This window comes from Poecile atricapillus, chromosome Z (assembly GCF_030490865.1).
Source record: "Poecile atricapillus isolate bPoeAtr1 chromosome Z, bPoeAtr1.hap1, whole genome shotgun sequence".
Taxonomy (NCBI): Eukaryota; Metazoa; Chordata; class Aves; order Passeriformes; family Paridae; genus Poecile; species Poecile atricapillus.
In genome coordinates, this window is record NC_081289.1 from 66,258,152 (window position 1) to 66,274,904 (window position 16,753).

Sequence of the window (16,753 nt, forward strand, 5' to 3'; positions counted from 1 at the left end):
TTAGTGTGAGAAACAAGGCTCACACTTAAAAATTTTTGAGAGTTTAATGAGTGATAATAAGGCATAGAGCAAAAGTCACAGGGCTGGGTGCATAGGCTTGGCTAAACGCACAATTTTATAGTTGTTAACTATAACAACTTTCCTTATACACTTTTTCACTGCATTGGTCAAATGTATATTTGTGAATATTATACATAATCAAACATTTTTTTGAGTTTACGTGTTTTGGGAATTCTTTATCTTAGTTTGACATTTGAAGTCCTCTTTTTAGGGTACATGCTACAATGCAAATGTGATTTTGAGAGTCCTGTACTTTATTTTTTCCTCCTGGTTTGTGGTTTGGCAGTTATGATTAGCCAAAGGATTAGTGGTAGATTCTTTCTTACTCCTTTGGTATTATTTTCTTGTGTTTTTTCAATGTTATTTTGTCATACAGACATTTTGGCTATTTTTACAAATAATTTTAATTAACATTAGCTACTTTACTGTTGTCAGTTACAAAATTTATTGTATTGTTAGTTACAAAAATAAAGGCATTAATTATTATTTCACAACTACAATTATTTCTGCGAAAGTTAATGTTGTAACACACAGCACATAGCTTTTATTTTAACATTTTGTGAAAGCCTCTACTATAATATATATTTATCACACTAAAATATACAATCTACACAGGGATTGGGGTGTTAACCATAAAAGGCTGACAAATTATACTGCATCAAAAGCAGTTAAAAAATATTACAAACTGTTCTATATGAAAATAATTTACAAAAAGGCAATAATAGCTAAATCCAACAGCTGCATCATTATTTATAATATTAGTGTGTAAACAGGAGGCCAGTTTGAAGGAGGGCCTGTCTCAGCTGTATGCTCCAGCCTTGAGGAGCAAGTGTCACACAGATTTTGCAGTACCATGCAGATTTGCTTAAAATTTAGGCGTTTTCACTGGGATCCGTTCAGTGTTTGCTCTTCTTGTGTTCCTGACTGTCAGGTCTTTGGAGCTGTTCTTTGCCACCAGCCAGAACAACAGAGGGGAGTACCTGGCTGATGGGAAGTCGCCGCACCTCTGCCGCAAGTTCTCCTCTCCTCCTCCCCTGTCACTCTCCAGGACCTCCTCACCTGCCAGGACCCGAAAACTGTCCCTGACCTCCCCGCTGAACTCCAGGATCGGTGCCCTGGACCTCTCGGCCTCGTCTGTGGCCAGCAGCCCCACCTCGAGCTACAGCCCAGCCACGTCCCCGCCGCCCACGGGCAGCAAGGCGCCGCTGGACCTGAGCCGGGGGCTGTCGTCCCCCGAGCAGAGCCCGGGCTCGGCCGAGGACAGCCTGGAGAACCCACGCCTGGACCTCTGCAACAAGCTGAGGAGGAGCATCCGCAGAGGTATTCCACTCTCTCACTGCTCACTGTGAGCTGGCTCACACAAACCCCTCCTCTGGCCTCTGCAGAGCTCTGCTGAGGTGGCCAGCACCCCAAAACCCCCTCTCCTTCACAAGTTATCTAACAATGGCTGATTTGCTCTAGTACAGAAGGAATTGTTTATTTTATAGACACAGAAATGCCAGACATAAGGCTTGAAACGAGCCAATACTCACAGGAGTAAGGACAAAAAGGAAACTACTAGAAGGAGTATACAGTGTGAGGTTAAGGGTACCTGATAATGTTACAGCAAGGGAAGAAGTGATATAACTGAGGATTCCATGGATCTTACTGTCCAGGGGTTATTGGGGCACACACTGAGATCCTTTCCCTCAGTCCCCAGGGAAGGAACCACGGAATGTGAGTCCAAACTCCAGGGAGGAGTCTCAAACACTTTCAGGGTGTAGGAGGCTTCTGCCTCTGTGATAACTCGTGTGTCTTTCAGAGTTTGCAGAACAGTCAGGAATATTTCTCCTCTCTCTTCCCAGATTTGCTGTCCAGACTGAGATGTTGATTCTTAGCTGGGACCTGACCCTTTTGGTACCAGAGGTGCCTCTTTGGGCCTTTCAGCCCCTGGGTTATCTCCTCCCTGTCTGCACCAGCTGTGTGCTGGAGAGGGCACAGAGGACAGTCCTGGCACTCTGCTGCTCCTCTGGCCCAGGTTGAGATGTGCTCTCTGTTCCCAGCACTCTGCTGCTCCTTCCCAGGAGCTGCAGCAAAGTCACAGGATCACAGAATGGTCTGGGTGGGAAGGGACCTGAAAGCTCATCTCGTTCCAACGCAGAGCACCTCATGTTTTCACTTCAGCACAGTGTTAAGGAGAAAGGCAGAAGAGAGAATCTGATGCCAGTTGTGTTTGCTGAGGTGAGAGATTTTTGAGTTGCACCACGTTCTACAGGAAGTGAAATATTAAGTTAAAAAAGAAATACCTAACAATTTTAATGTGTTTGCACAGAGGGCTTGTTTTCCAGGCAGATTCCATCACTAATGCAAATAAATAATGCCTGTGATGTGCTCAGTACATCAGTGACATTTGTACCAGGTGGTGGGAATGTCACCAGGTTATCCCTCCAGAAGGTATAAGTCTGAAATAGATTAATTGCTCCTGATAATCCTAAATCCTCTATGGATTCTGTAGTGCACATTGGAATAGGTTTTACTTCCAGAGGGCTGAAGCTGTTTGATAAAAACCTCAGTGTGGGCATCTAGGGATGGGAGTATTGCAGTTATAGATGGCAAAGCAAGAAAGTGGCTCCAGTCTCATAGGAAACAGAAGTGGGCATTATTTCTCCTTTGGGGACAGAGGAGTGGTCTTCTTAATTGGAACAGAAGTTTGCAGCAATATTTTTTTATTGTTGTTACACTAAACAGAAAACGATGCAATTTAAAAATGATTTTTTTAATTCCTAAAATTATTATTTAAAAATGGTTGTACATGGCCTAGCGTACAGTCTGAGGAGTTAGATCTGTGAATCTGAGCAAAATGTAGCTCAATTTTAGTTGCTAGTACTATAATAACAAAAAATTAATGAGAGGATAGAAGGAAAGGATTGCTAAATGCAAAGTAAGACAAATGTGAGTGAAAAGTTATGTCTGCTCCCTACTGATGAATTAGTGGTGCCCTGCAAATGAATTAGATGTTTCATTGTGCCAGGGGATTGTTTTTACAGAATATTGCCTATTGTTTAACACAAAAATCCCTTTCCAACACAGAAGTTATCCACTGTAGCACTCTAGGGGTCTGCCTAGCAAGAGCAGGGGCTGGTGTCATCAGAATAATGTTGGGTTTTTGACAATGAGATGGTAAAAAACACCTGATCTGCTAACACCCGATGGGATGCACCCCTCAGAGGGGAAAAGGTTTCCAGTATAGGAACTTGGAGGACTTGCTGACTTTTGCTGATAAAGCTTTAAACTAGTTTGGAAGGGGGAAGGGACAAAACCAGTCTGGGTAGTGAGAGACAGTGGGATGATGCACCAAAACTTGAGGAACTGAGTGCTGGTAGGAGGTGTTGGCCACAACAGAGCACAGCTGAAGTGCTTCTGTTCCAACACACACAGCAGGAAGGACAAACAAGAGGAGCTTGCATCCTTGGCCCTGTCCCAGTGATTTGACATCACTGAGTCATCAAAAGTGATGACCTTACTGGGATGAATCCTGTGATTGAAGTGCCCTATTGAACAGTTACAGACTCTTTAAGAAGAATAGGCAGGGCAGATGAGGGTGAGGGAGGCAGTCTATGTAACAGAAGGGTTAGAATGTAGGGATGTTACAATTGGCAGTGTCACAGTTGATAGCCTCTGGGTAAGAATCAAGGGCAGTGAAAGGATGCAGATATCTCTGTGGGAGTCTACTATAGAATTCCTGGCCGGGATGATAACAACGGAACCAAGGGATGCATCCTTTCTTTGAGGAACAAAGGGACACGCCCAACTCAACCGCCCTTGTCCTTCTGGGATACTTCATCTGGGATATGTCAGAAAACAAGTGGGAGCATCACACAGTTGGTACAATCCAGTCCAGATTACTTAAACACCTGGATGACAACTTCTAGCTGACTAGGAAAAATGCCCTCCTTGATTTGTTGCCACCATAACTGGTGGCTATCTCTGCTACAGCAGCCACAAAATGATTGAGTTTAAAATCTTTGTTGCGAGGAGGAAAAGTGTCAGAAAATTTTCACCTTTGGACATGAGTAGAGCAGACTTTAGGCTGCTCAGGGAAATAGTGATCAAGATCCCTGAGAAAATTCTTCCAAAGGTGCTGGGGTCCATTAGTGTGGGTCACTTTTTAGGCATCACTTTCTAAAGGCACAGGAAGAGGCAATACCAAAATGGTGAAGGTCAAACAGATGAGACAGAAGGCTGGCTTGGCGGAGCAGGGATCTTCTTTTGGAGGTAAAGCAGAAAAGGAAGGTGTGTGCCCAGCAGGAGGTTGGGGGACATGGCAGGAGCACAGAGATGGTGCTCTGCAGGAAGAAAATTTTTGCAGCCAAACCTTAACTGGAGTTGAGACTTGCCAGAACTGTGGGGAACAATAAAAAGAGGGTTTAAAAATACGTCAGCAAAACACAGTGTAGAAATTACATTGGTCCATTCCAGAATGAGGGTGGTCACCTCACAAATAGGGAGTTTGACAAGACAGGGATATTAAGGGTTTCCTCACCTCTTTTCAGCATGGGCTAAGGGAGTCCCAGTGCCCTAAGATGAATGACTGTGGCTTGAGAATGATAAACGCACAGTTGATCCTGAAGTTGTAGGGATCTGCTGCACCAGCTGGATCCCTATAAATCTATGGGGCATGATGGGATTCGTCTGAGAATACTCAAAGAGCTGGCTAATGTCCCTGTGAGCCTTCTCTCAATATTTGAACAGTCTTGGAAATCTGGAGAGGTCCCAGTGGAGTGGAAGCTGGTTAACATTGTCCCAATTTTTGAAAAGTGCAGGAAGGGTGACCCTTGTGAAAAACGAGGTTCACATAATTGTTATAGAATTTAAAAGTTTAATAAAAAAGACAATTAGGAGCTAAAAATAAAGTACACAGATATGGCTGGGTGTCTCTGCATTCAGCCGAGAGAGCACTCCTTACTAACAAAGGATTGTCCCTTAAAAACAGAACCCTACTACATATCCATAAATTCTCATACATATTCATACATTCTTCTTAGGATCTTTGGTGTTCTTCTGTTTAGTTTTCTCTTTCCCCCTTCCCAATAGATCAATCCTCTTGGCACCATCGAGATTTACATTCTCTGATACCAGAAATGCAATAAATTCCTCCCCCCAGAGTTCTGGTCACGGCTGTCTTCATCTGGATAAGAGAGTTTACAAATGCAGGGGTTCTCTAGCTATTTTTTTTTTCTCAGTCTTTGGGTTATACAAATAAAAGCAGTTTTTATTTCAATACTATGCCATAGCCCAACATATATGTATTATACTACTATTTCTAAGTTTCATCAATAACAGAAATAAAGGGAACTATGTTAATACAACAAAATTTCCCATTCTTATACACATAACATTCATTTTAATATTTGTGAAAAGCCAACAATATAATATGTAACTATAATACCCTGAAAACTGCAGGCCCATCAGTCTCACTTCAGTGCCTGATAAGGTCATGGAGAGAACTATCCTGGTAGGTAAAGGAAAACACCTGGAGGCATCATGTTGCTGAAAAATGGACAAAACCTCCCAAACCGCAGTGCAGCATTAAGCAGCATCCACTCTTCATTCAGCTGGAGGCATGAGGGGCTGTCTGCTCTGAAATGTGGTGCTTGCTGAGCACAGAAAAGGCTCCCGCTGCCAGGCTGTATTTCACATGTGTGCTCACAGGCTGTCCCACAACAAACATACATATGATAATCATTCCCCCAGGATCATCTGTGTATGTTCCTTCCCTTTCCAGGAGTTTGTCTGTCTCAGGGGTCTGTACAGTGTTCTCTGGTGGTTGTCAGCCCTGAGGTGACACTTGACTGCCTCATGAGCTCGGTGTTACTTTCCCAAATCTGGAGCCAAGTTGGCACAACCAAAGTAATACATTATTTTGGAGATGAAAGTGTTTTGTCCTGCTCCTCTTCTTGGTTGATGTTTAACATGATCCCCATTATGCAGTTCCACAGGCCGATGATTTTACAAAATAATCATTGTCTTTTCCCTACCAGCTGAGCAAACAGGTATTCATCTGGCAACAATAGGTCAGCACAGCTTCACAAGGGGAAGGTCCTGCTGGTCACACCTGAGTTCCTTCTGTGACAGGGTGACACACCTGGGTGACCCAGCAGAGGCAGTAATGTGATCTTTGTGGGCTTCATCAAAGCTTTTGATAGAGTCTCTCCCAGGATCCATCTGGACAGACTGTCCAGCCCCCAGGGTGGATAAAAGCATTGTGGGCAATGGGCTCGTGAGATGGGCACAGAGGGTGGCAGTGGTGGGGAGACAGCCCAGGCTGTCACCTGCTGCTGCTGGAGTTCCTGGCTTCTGTCCTCAGCCCTGTGCTCTTCACCAGCCTCACTGGCAACCTGGACACAGGACTCTGAGGAGTGCTGAGTAAGTTTGCTGGTGACACTAACCTGGGAGGGGCTGTCAACCCTTTGGAGGGCAGAGAGGCCCTGCAGAGAGAGCTCAGCAAATGAGGGGTGTGAAATCACCAGCGGGGTTGGGTTTTACCAGGGACTCTGTGCCTGGGATGGGCACCCCTGGCTGTGTGGCTGGACTGGGGAACAAGGGGCTGGGGGGACAGGACCTGGGGGTCCTGCTCCGTGTCCAGATTGATCTGAGTCAGCAGTGGCCTGGAGCCAGGAGGGACATCCCTGTCCTGGGGGGTACCAGGTCCAGCACCGTTGGCTGGTGCAGCCTCTCAAATCCTGGGGACAGTTTTGGGCACCATCATACCAGAAAGAGCTAAAGCTGTTTGTGTCCAAAAGAGAGACATGGGGATGGGCAAGGGTCTGGAGGGGCCACATGAGGAGCAGCTGAGGGCACTTGGTGTGTTCAGCTGGAGAAGAGGAGCCTGAGAGCAGAGCTCAGCAGGGGCTGCAGCTCCTCCCAAGGGCAGCTCCCATCTCTGCTCCCTGGGACAGGGACAGCACCCAGGAACATCTGGAGCTGGGACAGGGATTTGGGATGCACATCAGGAAAGGCTCTTCCCCCAGAGGTGCTGGCACTGCCCAGGCTCCCCAGGGAATGGGCACAGCCCCGAGGCTGCCAGAGCTCCAGGAGCCTTTGGACAGCGCTCCAGGGATGCCCAGGGGGATTGCTGGGGGGTCTGGGCAGGGCAGGGTGGCACTGGGTTATCCCTGGGGGTCCCTCCCACCTCTGGGAATTCTGTATTCTGTGATCTTTGCTCATGCTTTTACACTTTCAAGAAGTACTGGTTATCTGTTGTGCATAATCATGGATATTGGGTACTCCTGTTGCTCTGATACTGCCAGAGTTCCAAAAACACAGCTTTGGCTTACTCTAAGTCCAGTACAACTGCACAATTCTGTTTCCCAGGACATATTATTATGGTGATTGCTATTCTCTATGACTGCTGTACGTTTACAGGCTGGGGTTTTCACCTTCTTTGCCTACTTTCAAAGTTGTTTGCTTTCAGAGTTTTTGTTTTCCAAAGTTTTTGTTTTTATTTAGCTTTATTTACACAATGCTTATGCTGCAGGCAGAGCTGTCATTCACATCAAATGCAGGATGTATTTTATCAGCTTGCTTTCCCTCATTTTGGAAGTAGTGTTTATCCCATTCCTTCTTTTATTCTTCTGATAAATGAACTCCACCATGGACTAATCTGCTTTCTAGTGCTCTTTGGCATCTTTATTGGATGGATTTTGATTATGTTTTGTTATTCAACATGGATTATTTTCCCTAGGTCATAGAAAACCTATGAGTTCAAGTACCCTTGTTATGTGTGCATGTCACTGCATATTCTCCTGATTGAAAGTGCAGTTTTATCCAACATACTTGAAAACTGACAGCTTGCTGGTTTTCACCAAGTTCTTTATTTATGAGCTTTTGTGTCATAGGTACAAGGCTTTTCCACTCCTTCAACTCCACCCAGAGGATAATTATTGCCGAGTTAATAGCAAAATCTTACGTTACAGGAGCGGTACTGTTTGAAACAACCGTAAACCGAATGATGCACGATCGTCAGTGCTGGCATTTATTCTCTTTTAAAGCAGGGGTTCTGGAATCTGTGTCAGTGGACAGGACCATTCCTGAGAGCAGCTCGGTGGTGGACACTGCAGAGCTGTCGCCGTGCCGGTCCCCCTCGACGCCGCGCCACCTCCGCTACCGGCAGCCAGGAGGTGAGAGCTGACGTGTCCTGGCTCTGCCAGACACTTGCCAAGCTTAATCACTGTACCTGTCATCTGTGCAGGACAGTAGAAAGCTGTAATAATCTTTGAATCATCTGGTTCTCTTGTATTTTTCTTGTTTCTCAGGTGTTAAAAATAAAAAAGCCGTTAAAATGTGAGGTGTGCCTGTTAAATTTCAGCGGCAATAATGAGGCATGGAAGAATGTTGAGACTTCAGGGTGATTCAGTGTTCTGAAATAGCTCAAGCAGGATGTGCCCAAGCTCAAGACTAATATTGAATCAGCCCTGTTCTCACAGAACTCTAAGGACTCTGGCATATTTTTTTTTCAGCTGATGAGGGGACATATTTTGGGCACCATCTGTAATCATGAAACAGACAACACCCATTGTTGTCAATAGGGAGTGACTGTGTCTGTTTCTTTGTGTAATTCTGAACATTTACAGATGGTCTCACATTAATCATTCCAAAATTTGAAAAAGCTGCTCAATTGAAGAGGAGAAAGAGAGCTGGAGCTCCTCAAATAGTTCTCACGTGGCTCTTTGAAATCATTAGCAGGGCTTTGAGCTGTGTCCATGAAGACTTAAAATGCTGCCAGCTCCTGCAGGCCAGGTTTCTGGGCAGGTGTTTCATACCTGGGACTAAAAGAAAAGCAGAGCAGAGTCTTCTCACCTGGGTAATAAGTTGCCAGGGCACTCCAGGATTAAACCAATAGTATTTTTCTGTGATTGGGCACATTTATGGCAAAAAGGCAAGATTTGGGAGCTGGAAACTGTGGGCAGTGTCAAATTATCTGAGTCCTAGACAATGTTCACAGCACTCCCTGTAGAGAAAGTTTGACAAGATCTGAAAAGCTCTGCTCATCTGGGGCAGTGACCAGGGAAAATGTGTGAATCCAGTTATTAGAAGATGGAGAATATGGTTAATTCTCTGACATAATTTTTGGTTTAGGTTAATTTTCTATGTCATTATTTTTCTGAATCTCTCTCTCTCTCTCTTTTTTTTTTTCCTCCCTCCTATTTGGTTAATATCTTGTTCCTCAATTTGGCAGTGTCTTAGAAGTTTTTTCTATAGCAACATTAATTATACATATATACATATAATATATAAATGTGGAAATACAAACCATAAATACGAGTATGATACTTCTATTGTCTTTCACAGAAAATCATCTGACAGCAGTAATAAATGCAGTGTTCATGAATCACTGCAGGTTCTAAGTCTCGTTGCTGGTGGGTAAAAAGTTTGTAGGAGTTAATTTTTTCCCATCTTTCCCCTTTACAGTGCAGACTGCTGACAACAGCCACTGCTCGGTGTCTCCTGCTTCTGCCTTTGCCATCGCCACAGCTGCAGCTGGGCACGGGAGCCCACCAGGTGAGGGGGTGTGCCACACAGAAGTGACACAGGCAGGTGACACACAGCTTCCCAGGAGTGCACATGAGAGCACACCTCTGTGTTCTCATGAGGAGCTGCTCATGTGGGCCTCAGAGCAGCCTGGTCTAGTGGGAGGTGTCCCTGCCCAGGGAAATGGGTGTTTTTAAAGCCTTTTCCAACCCTGTTGTTTGATTTCTTATTATTTCTAATCCAGCCTATTACAGGAATATTAATATTTGACATGTATGTGATCTTCTAAGCATCCAGATAATATCTTGTCTGTTTAGTTTTTTTTTTTAATTCACTTCTTAATTTCACTGATTTAAGATTTTATTTTTTGAAATGAGGTTTTCTAGGTCCGAAGGTGGTATGCAGTTTTACTTATTTTGAGTGTATATTGTATATTCCTTGGAAAGCAAGTACTGAGTGAAGGTACTTAGTGCAGCATAAAATACTTGACTTGAATTTTGAATGTGCTGCTTCTCTTGCTGTGTGCCCTTCGACATATCAGTATCTTTCTCTAACAGGGTACTCTCACAGGTTATGTTGCAAATAAATGATTTTTCTAAAGTCTACAAAATCTGGCTTGACATGCTCAAATCCACAGCCCATTTTGAGTACATGTGACAGAGCACAATCCAGCTGTAAATTCACACTTGTCTCTTTTCCACTGGAATGTCAAGAAACTGCTCTGGCAACCCCAGTCTCAAAATCACCTGTGGAAATCTGTGTAAGACAGTAAATGATCCCTGTGGATCTCAGTGCAGTTTTATATCCACTATGTCCAGGGCTCTGCTGGGATGGATCTGTGAGAAGACATCAGGAGAAAAGAATTTCTGCATGAGGATGGATCACTGCTCCTCCTGGTCTTGTGTGCTTCCCATGATCTTTAGATTACAAGACAGTGGTGTTCATCATTACAAACTTTACCAGGGTATCATTTAGGCTGGAAAATCTCTCCCAGATCATCAGGTCGAGCCTGTGACTGATCCCCACCTCATCCCCAGCCCAGAGCCCCGAGTGCCACATCCAGGAATTCCTTGGGCACCTCCAGGGATGGGCACTGCAAACCTCCCTGGGCAGTTCCAGTGCCTGAACTCCCTTTCCATGGGGAAATTCCTGCTGCTGTCCCCCCTGAGCCTCCCCTGGCCCAGCCTGAGGCTGTTCCCTCTCCTCCTGTCCCTGTTCCTGGGAGCAGAGCCCGACCCCCCGGCTGTCCCCTCCTGCCAGGGACTTGTGCAGAGCCACAAGGGCCCCCTGAGCCTCCTTTTCTCCAGGCTGAGCCCCTTACCAGCTCCCTCAGGAATTCTCCAGCCCCTTCCCAGCTCCCTCAGCCCCTCCTGGGGCTGGCGTTGTCCTTGTTGACATCACAGCCATGGCCTTGGCCCAAGGTCCAGCCTGTCTGGATCCCTCTGCAGAGCCCTCCTGCCCTCACCCAGGTCATCTGATGTCTGGAGAGGCTCCAGGAGCAGGGCCTGGGCAGGGTTAAAGGAATAAACCCATCCCCAGCTCGGGGTGAATTGTGCAATTGCAGCTGCAGGGGATGCAGTCCCATCCTCCCAGCTCGCTCTCCTCAGCTCGGGGCTGCTTGTGCTTTTTGGGCCCAAAGCTGCAGCGCTGCCCTTGGTTGTGGGGCTGGGAAAGGATTGTTGTGTGTGCCTGAGCTGTGAGGAGAGCTTGCTGTCACTGTGTGTGGAGTTCAGAGTCACACACCAGGGCAGGGCACAACCTGGGAACTGTGGAGGGCAAAACCTAAGGCATCATTTACCAAAGGTATTGAACAGGACTGGCCCAGCTCTGCTCCCTGGGGACACCACTGGTGACCAGACACCAGCTGGGTCAGCACTGTCCCCACTGTCCCTGAGCCCGGCCACCAGGCCCTGTCCCAGAGGAGATGGCTCTCTCCAGGCCCTGGGATGCAGTTTTTCCAGCTGTGGCAGTCCAGGTGACACATCCATACCTTCCCCTCACCTGCCAGGTGTGTCACCTGGTCACGGGAGGAGATCAGGTTGGACCTGCCTCTGCTGCACCCCTGGGTCTGGCTCTGTGCTTGTCCTGTGTGTGCTGTGGGATCACACTGTGTGGTGAACCCATCACTAACTTCTACTTAGCAATTTTTATCTGAATGATGAATATTCTCTGCCTTTGGAATCGGAATCTGCATGAACTCACTGATACAATGTGCTTTATGAATTAACCCAGTACGTTAACAGGTGGTTTAGGAAGCAAAGTAAGGGTGAAAAATACTGGGTTTTCCCAGTATTAGTTCCCATTAGGAACTAATTCAATTAAATTAAAAAATACTGCTTTTGTATTATTGAAATCACTGCTTTTCAATATTCATAATACTGAAGTATGAGAGAAAATACAATCTTCAATTATGCATTCATTAGAAGGAACATCAAAGCTTGGGAATGTTGAAAAGGGATAAACAACATTCCTAGCATTTATAAGTTCTTTTCCATGTTGCTGTTTAAGCGAGCTCTTCATTAAAGGTCGTTCTCCCAAGTGATGTAAAAAAAGAAGGCTGTGCAACAGATTTGATAAGAAAATGTGTGGTTTTGAGACTCAGGAGACTAAGTTAGAGTAATCCAGTATCCACCTGTAACGACTAGAAAAACGGAAGGTTACAAACCAGAACTTATACCATGGAATCACCTGTTTTGTAACTTGGTGCAATCATTCATGGTAGAGATTAGTACTAAACTTGCAGAGTCATGAAGTTCAAATTTGGCTAGACCAAATTTTATTCATTTCCCACGCGTGTGTTATCATGATTGTGAGATTTTTTTTCCTAAAGAACGCATTTCTTTCCCCCGGTGGTTTCTGGTGTCGTTTGTTTCGTAGGATGGGCATGAGCAGACAGTGAATCAGCTCTGGGCAGTGAATGGCATTGGTGAGGTTTTTTGTTTTCTGTTCAGTCATTCCTTGGCCTCCCTGCTGCAGACGCTGCAGCGTGTGTCATTTACAGAACTCCTACGTGGAACGCGAGTAGAGTGGCAGATGAAATCCTGTGTTGATTAATACCAAGTGATGCACACCAGGCAAAACTCTCTGAACTCTGCACCTGGAAGGACTGGCTCAGGGCTGAGGATGAGAACAGGTCATTTCTGAAATGGTCTTGGTGCTCAGCAGGAGCCTGAAAGGTAAAGAAAACATCAGGAATTGCAAAGAAAGGAACAGGAAAGATGAATGTGGCACCACAGTACAAATGCAGAATTTGCACTGATATTGAAGGGTATGAACAATCCTGATTGAGGTGAGAGAGTGAGAGCTGAAAAAGGTTGTGAGTTTGCAGTCAAGGATGAGGTGAGGTATGAAATGACTTCTGTGCATGTGAAGCTCAGGGAAGAGAGGGCTGGAGAGCTGATGAGAATATTCTGTAAAAGGCTGCATGCCAGGGAAGGGAGCAGCAGTGGGGAGCACGGTGATGTGGGCAAAGGGTTGGGCTCAGTGCCCTAAGAGCTCCCTTCCAGCCCTATCAGTTCTATAATCCTGTGATTTTCTGCCTTTTCTGATGCCAGATGTAGGACACATCAGATGGTTTTCATGGGGCCAGGTTTCAGAAGGAGCAGGAGTCTGTGACTCTTTGGCAATCAAGAGAAGCTCAGTGAGGTTCTGCTGAGGGACACTCCAAAGGGAACAGACTCACCTGGGCTCCAGAGTGGAAAGTTACCTGCAAGCAGGGGTTGTTTGAGGTTACCAGGTTGGCAAAGCAGAGCAGGACCAGCAGCTGAAATCAGTTGGAGGTTTGGTGGAATATTAGGAGGTGCAAGTCACCTGTGTGTCTCCTGTCCTCACTGTTCCTTGAAGCCTTCTGGCCATTTTGTGTTCTGGTGTTGTTTTTGAAAGTTTATGTATTGGTTTATTTAGTTAGCTATTTTATTTTGGGGTTTACTGCTGGCTGTTTTATTTTGTTTTCCTGGGGTATGAGGCCTCAGCCCTTCTCCACTTCCCATCTCCCAGATGTGAGTGGATTGCACTGAGACAAACTGGATAACAGAGTCACAGCAAGGGCCTGTGCTCACACACCCTCTCAGAGCCAGCCAGGAGGGACATGCAGTTATCTTCTGTGGAGAGGTCTGGCCACAGTATTTCAGCATGGCTGTCCCCATGCAGTGATTATTTTTTGAACTGATAAGTATGCAAAGCCCTGGACAGCTCTCACGTGAGGTACATTAGCTTTTCCTCTCTTGAGAAAAGCACCTAGGGGAGCCCTGCCTGAACTGTGAATGAAACCTTGTTCTAAGTCAGGATGGTTCAGGTGTTCTTTAACTTGCTGATTTTTTTGCTATTGTTTCCACTTATTTTACAGTTAGCTGCTTTGGTGATGCCAGACTGTGCTACTTTTCCTATTCTTTAATTACTCTGATTGGCTAAATATTAAACTCTGTCTATATTAGGCATATTTTTTCTGTTCTCTTCGGGAAGACTTGCATCTTAGTTGTTTACTTTAACAGCATGATGAAGCTAAAAAGAAACACAAAGTGAAAGTACAGAAAGTTAGATAAGGCAGCCCAGGTGCACAGCTTGGGGCCTGTATGGATGATGATAATCACAGTAGGGATAAATAGAGTAGGTTCTATCTTTTACAGGTCATTTCTCTTCTGAGGCATGTGAGGGGTGGCTCATGGCTTGCTGCAGCTGAAGTGCTCTGTCACCATTAATTGGCTGTTGCACACCTTATTCCTTTCCCAGTTCATAAAAATAGCATAGCCATACTAGCAGATTCTAACGTAGGAATGGGCTTCAGCAGTCTCTTCTCCCTCTGTTTATACACCTCCATAAAACTGGATCTTGATTTCTGCTTAAATCAGTGACAAAATACACACAGAAGTTCTTTAGATCTGCTCCCACGTCTGGCTCATAATATGGAAAAGTCCCTACAAAAATTAGGCTGTGAGTGGTCTCATCCTCCCAGGTATCCTGCTAATCCCTTGTTTAACTTTGCCAGGAATAGTCCTGGAGTAGAGCTGCAGCTGCAGGGAGCCCCATCTCCTTGGGAGTGAGTTCCTCCCCACACCAAATCTGTCACACAGCCAGTGTCAAAACAAGCAGTGAGACTGGAAACGTGGGAGAGGAACCTCCTGCCAAAATACTCTCCAATCACCCGCAGTCTTGCTGCAGAAATCCTACAGATGTTACAGCAGTTAAGCAACAGCAGTGTAATCTGCACAGCACCCACACAAACCCTGGCACTAGATAAAGACAATTTACATGGGGAATTATTTCTTCCACCTGTGTCTTCTAGAACTTGTGAATTTCCCAGGTTTATTTTTGTACAAATCTTTGAAACATGTTGGGGTTTTTTTTCCCATTCCTTAGCATTTTATTTACATCTGTTCTGCACAGAATCAGTGCCAGCATTAGTAAGATATCATGCACTGATTTTTAAAGAAAAGACACCTTTTGCTGTTCATTTACCAAAACTGCAGGCCCTCATAACTGTTAACACTCACAAGGTATGAAGCTGCTTTCTGTGACTTAAGATTTGAGTTTTTAGGTAAAATCTCTGAACAGTTGTATGGATGAAGCCAAGATAGCAAAATAATGCCATTTTGCCATTTTTGTTAACAATAACGAAGCACTTGCATAAGCATAGGAAACACACAGATTTCTTCTCTCCTGAGAATGTCTAACACAACTTGATGAAAAGTCATTGATTCCAGAATCAGTCATTTTATTTTGAAATGGTTCTACTGGACATGAGCCTCAAGGAGATTGTTTTGACCAAAAACTTGAATTCAAGATCCAGACTAATCTAGGGTATTTTTTAATTTAACATTTGTACCAGATAGGTTAAAAGAACGTTGAGAAGCTTATGTCTTTTCCTCAGCTCAGGCTGGAGGGTAAAGATCTCTCCACACAGACGATTAATATTAGACAAAAAAGCAAATACTTCCACCCAAACAAATGAGCTGTTCCCTGATGAACACAGCAGCTTTGTTTCTACGGCTCTGCCACACGATTTTAGCTGGCACATTGAATTTCCAGCGTGCCTCCAAGCTGCCTTCCTCCTCCTCCTCCTCCTCCTCCTCCTCCTCCTCCCCCTGCGGGCTGTGGAGAAGGTCCCATTTCTCACCAGAACAAGGTGACATTATGGGACAGGATGGGAGTGGGATGGGAGCTGGGGCTGGCAGGAGGGCCTGGCCCCCTCACTACCAGCTTTTGTTTTGTCAAGCACATGGGAGAGGCAGAGGGTGAGAAAGGTGCAGGGGAAGAAAAGAGTCTTTGGGGGAGTATCTCTGACAAATAATGATTTGCACATAGGAAAATCTGCCCTGGGCTAGCAAGAAGGACACATAGGTTTAATCTCTCTAATTTTAGTGATTTAAAGGAGCGATCAAAATGACAGCTTGAAGCAGCTACTCAAAAATGAATTGCATATATATGACCCCTCTCAATTAACTGACTGCACACATCTCTGGTGGTAAATGGGCTTTGGCTAAAGTTACTTACCTCCTTCTCTTTTCACAAAGAACAAATCTTAATCAAAATTGCCCTGAGTTTTAGGCTAGAAAAACTGGTCTGACTGTTGACTAGACCATTTCTTGGCATCCTCTGCTTTTGACAGCTCTCACAGTCTGCCTGCAGAAGCAACCAGACCTTTCCAGCTGCAGCAGATTCTCGCTGAAGTCAGTGCAAAACCTGCTCTGTTGATTTCCTGCAGGTGCTAAATGCAAGTGGTGGTGTCCTTCTGAGCAGTTCAAGGCACCTGGGCACTCCCAAGTCCCTCCTGGTGCTGCTGCCATGTGCTCCCACTGCTCTGCCCTTTGCACAAGGCCTTTATTACAGCTCTGGACTGATGGACCTGCCTTCGTGTCACTGGCTATGGAGGGATCGAGTTCCTTTCTGAATCTAAAACTTTTACTTTTGTAGCTGTGGCCTACCTTCCACTGATTTTTAGTGCATTATCTACACTAATAACCTGTGCATTAGTGAAAGAACAAAGGTGTGTAATCCTTTTGCATTGTAAAAGTCTGATTTATTTTGAGCTGTATTTTGGGCTATTACTGTATTCCTGATCACTGCCTGGGTTGAGGCATTGTAGGCTCTGCCAAACCTCAATTTTACAGCAGCTGAGTGCAGTTGAAGATAAGCAGTGTGGAAATACTTTTGTGAAAGTGTCAGCTTCAGTAGCCTCTGGAATGAG

General features: G+C 45.2%; 1 protein-coding gene across 2 annotated transcripts in view; it reads left to right on the forward strand.

Moving 5' to 3' along the window:
* RASGRF2 (Ras protein specific guanine nucleotide releasing factor 2) overlaps window positions 1-16,753 on the forward strand; it is a 117,991-nt gene that overhangs the window by 65,266 nt on the left and 35,972 nt on the right. Inside the window, exons 15-17 of one of the 2 annotated variants that reach the window (XM_058826944.1) lie at window positions 992-1,380; window positions 8,091-8,219; window positions 9,511-9,600. In XM_058826944.1, coding sequence (XP_058682927.1) covers window positions 992-1,380; window positions 8,091-8,219; window positions 9,511-9,600 — 608 coding nt within the window. The remainder of the gene's footprint in view (window positions 1-991; window positions 1,381-8,090; window positions 8,220-9,510; window positions 9,601-16,753) is intronic. The other variant, XM_058826945.1, reaches the window with a different exon arrangement.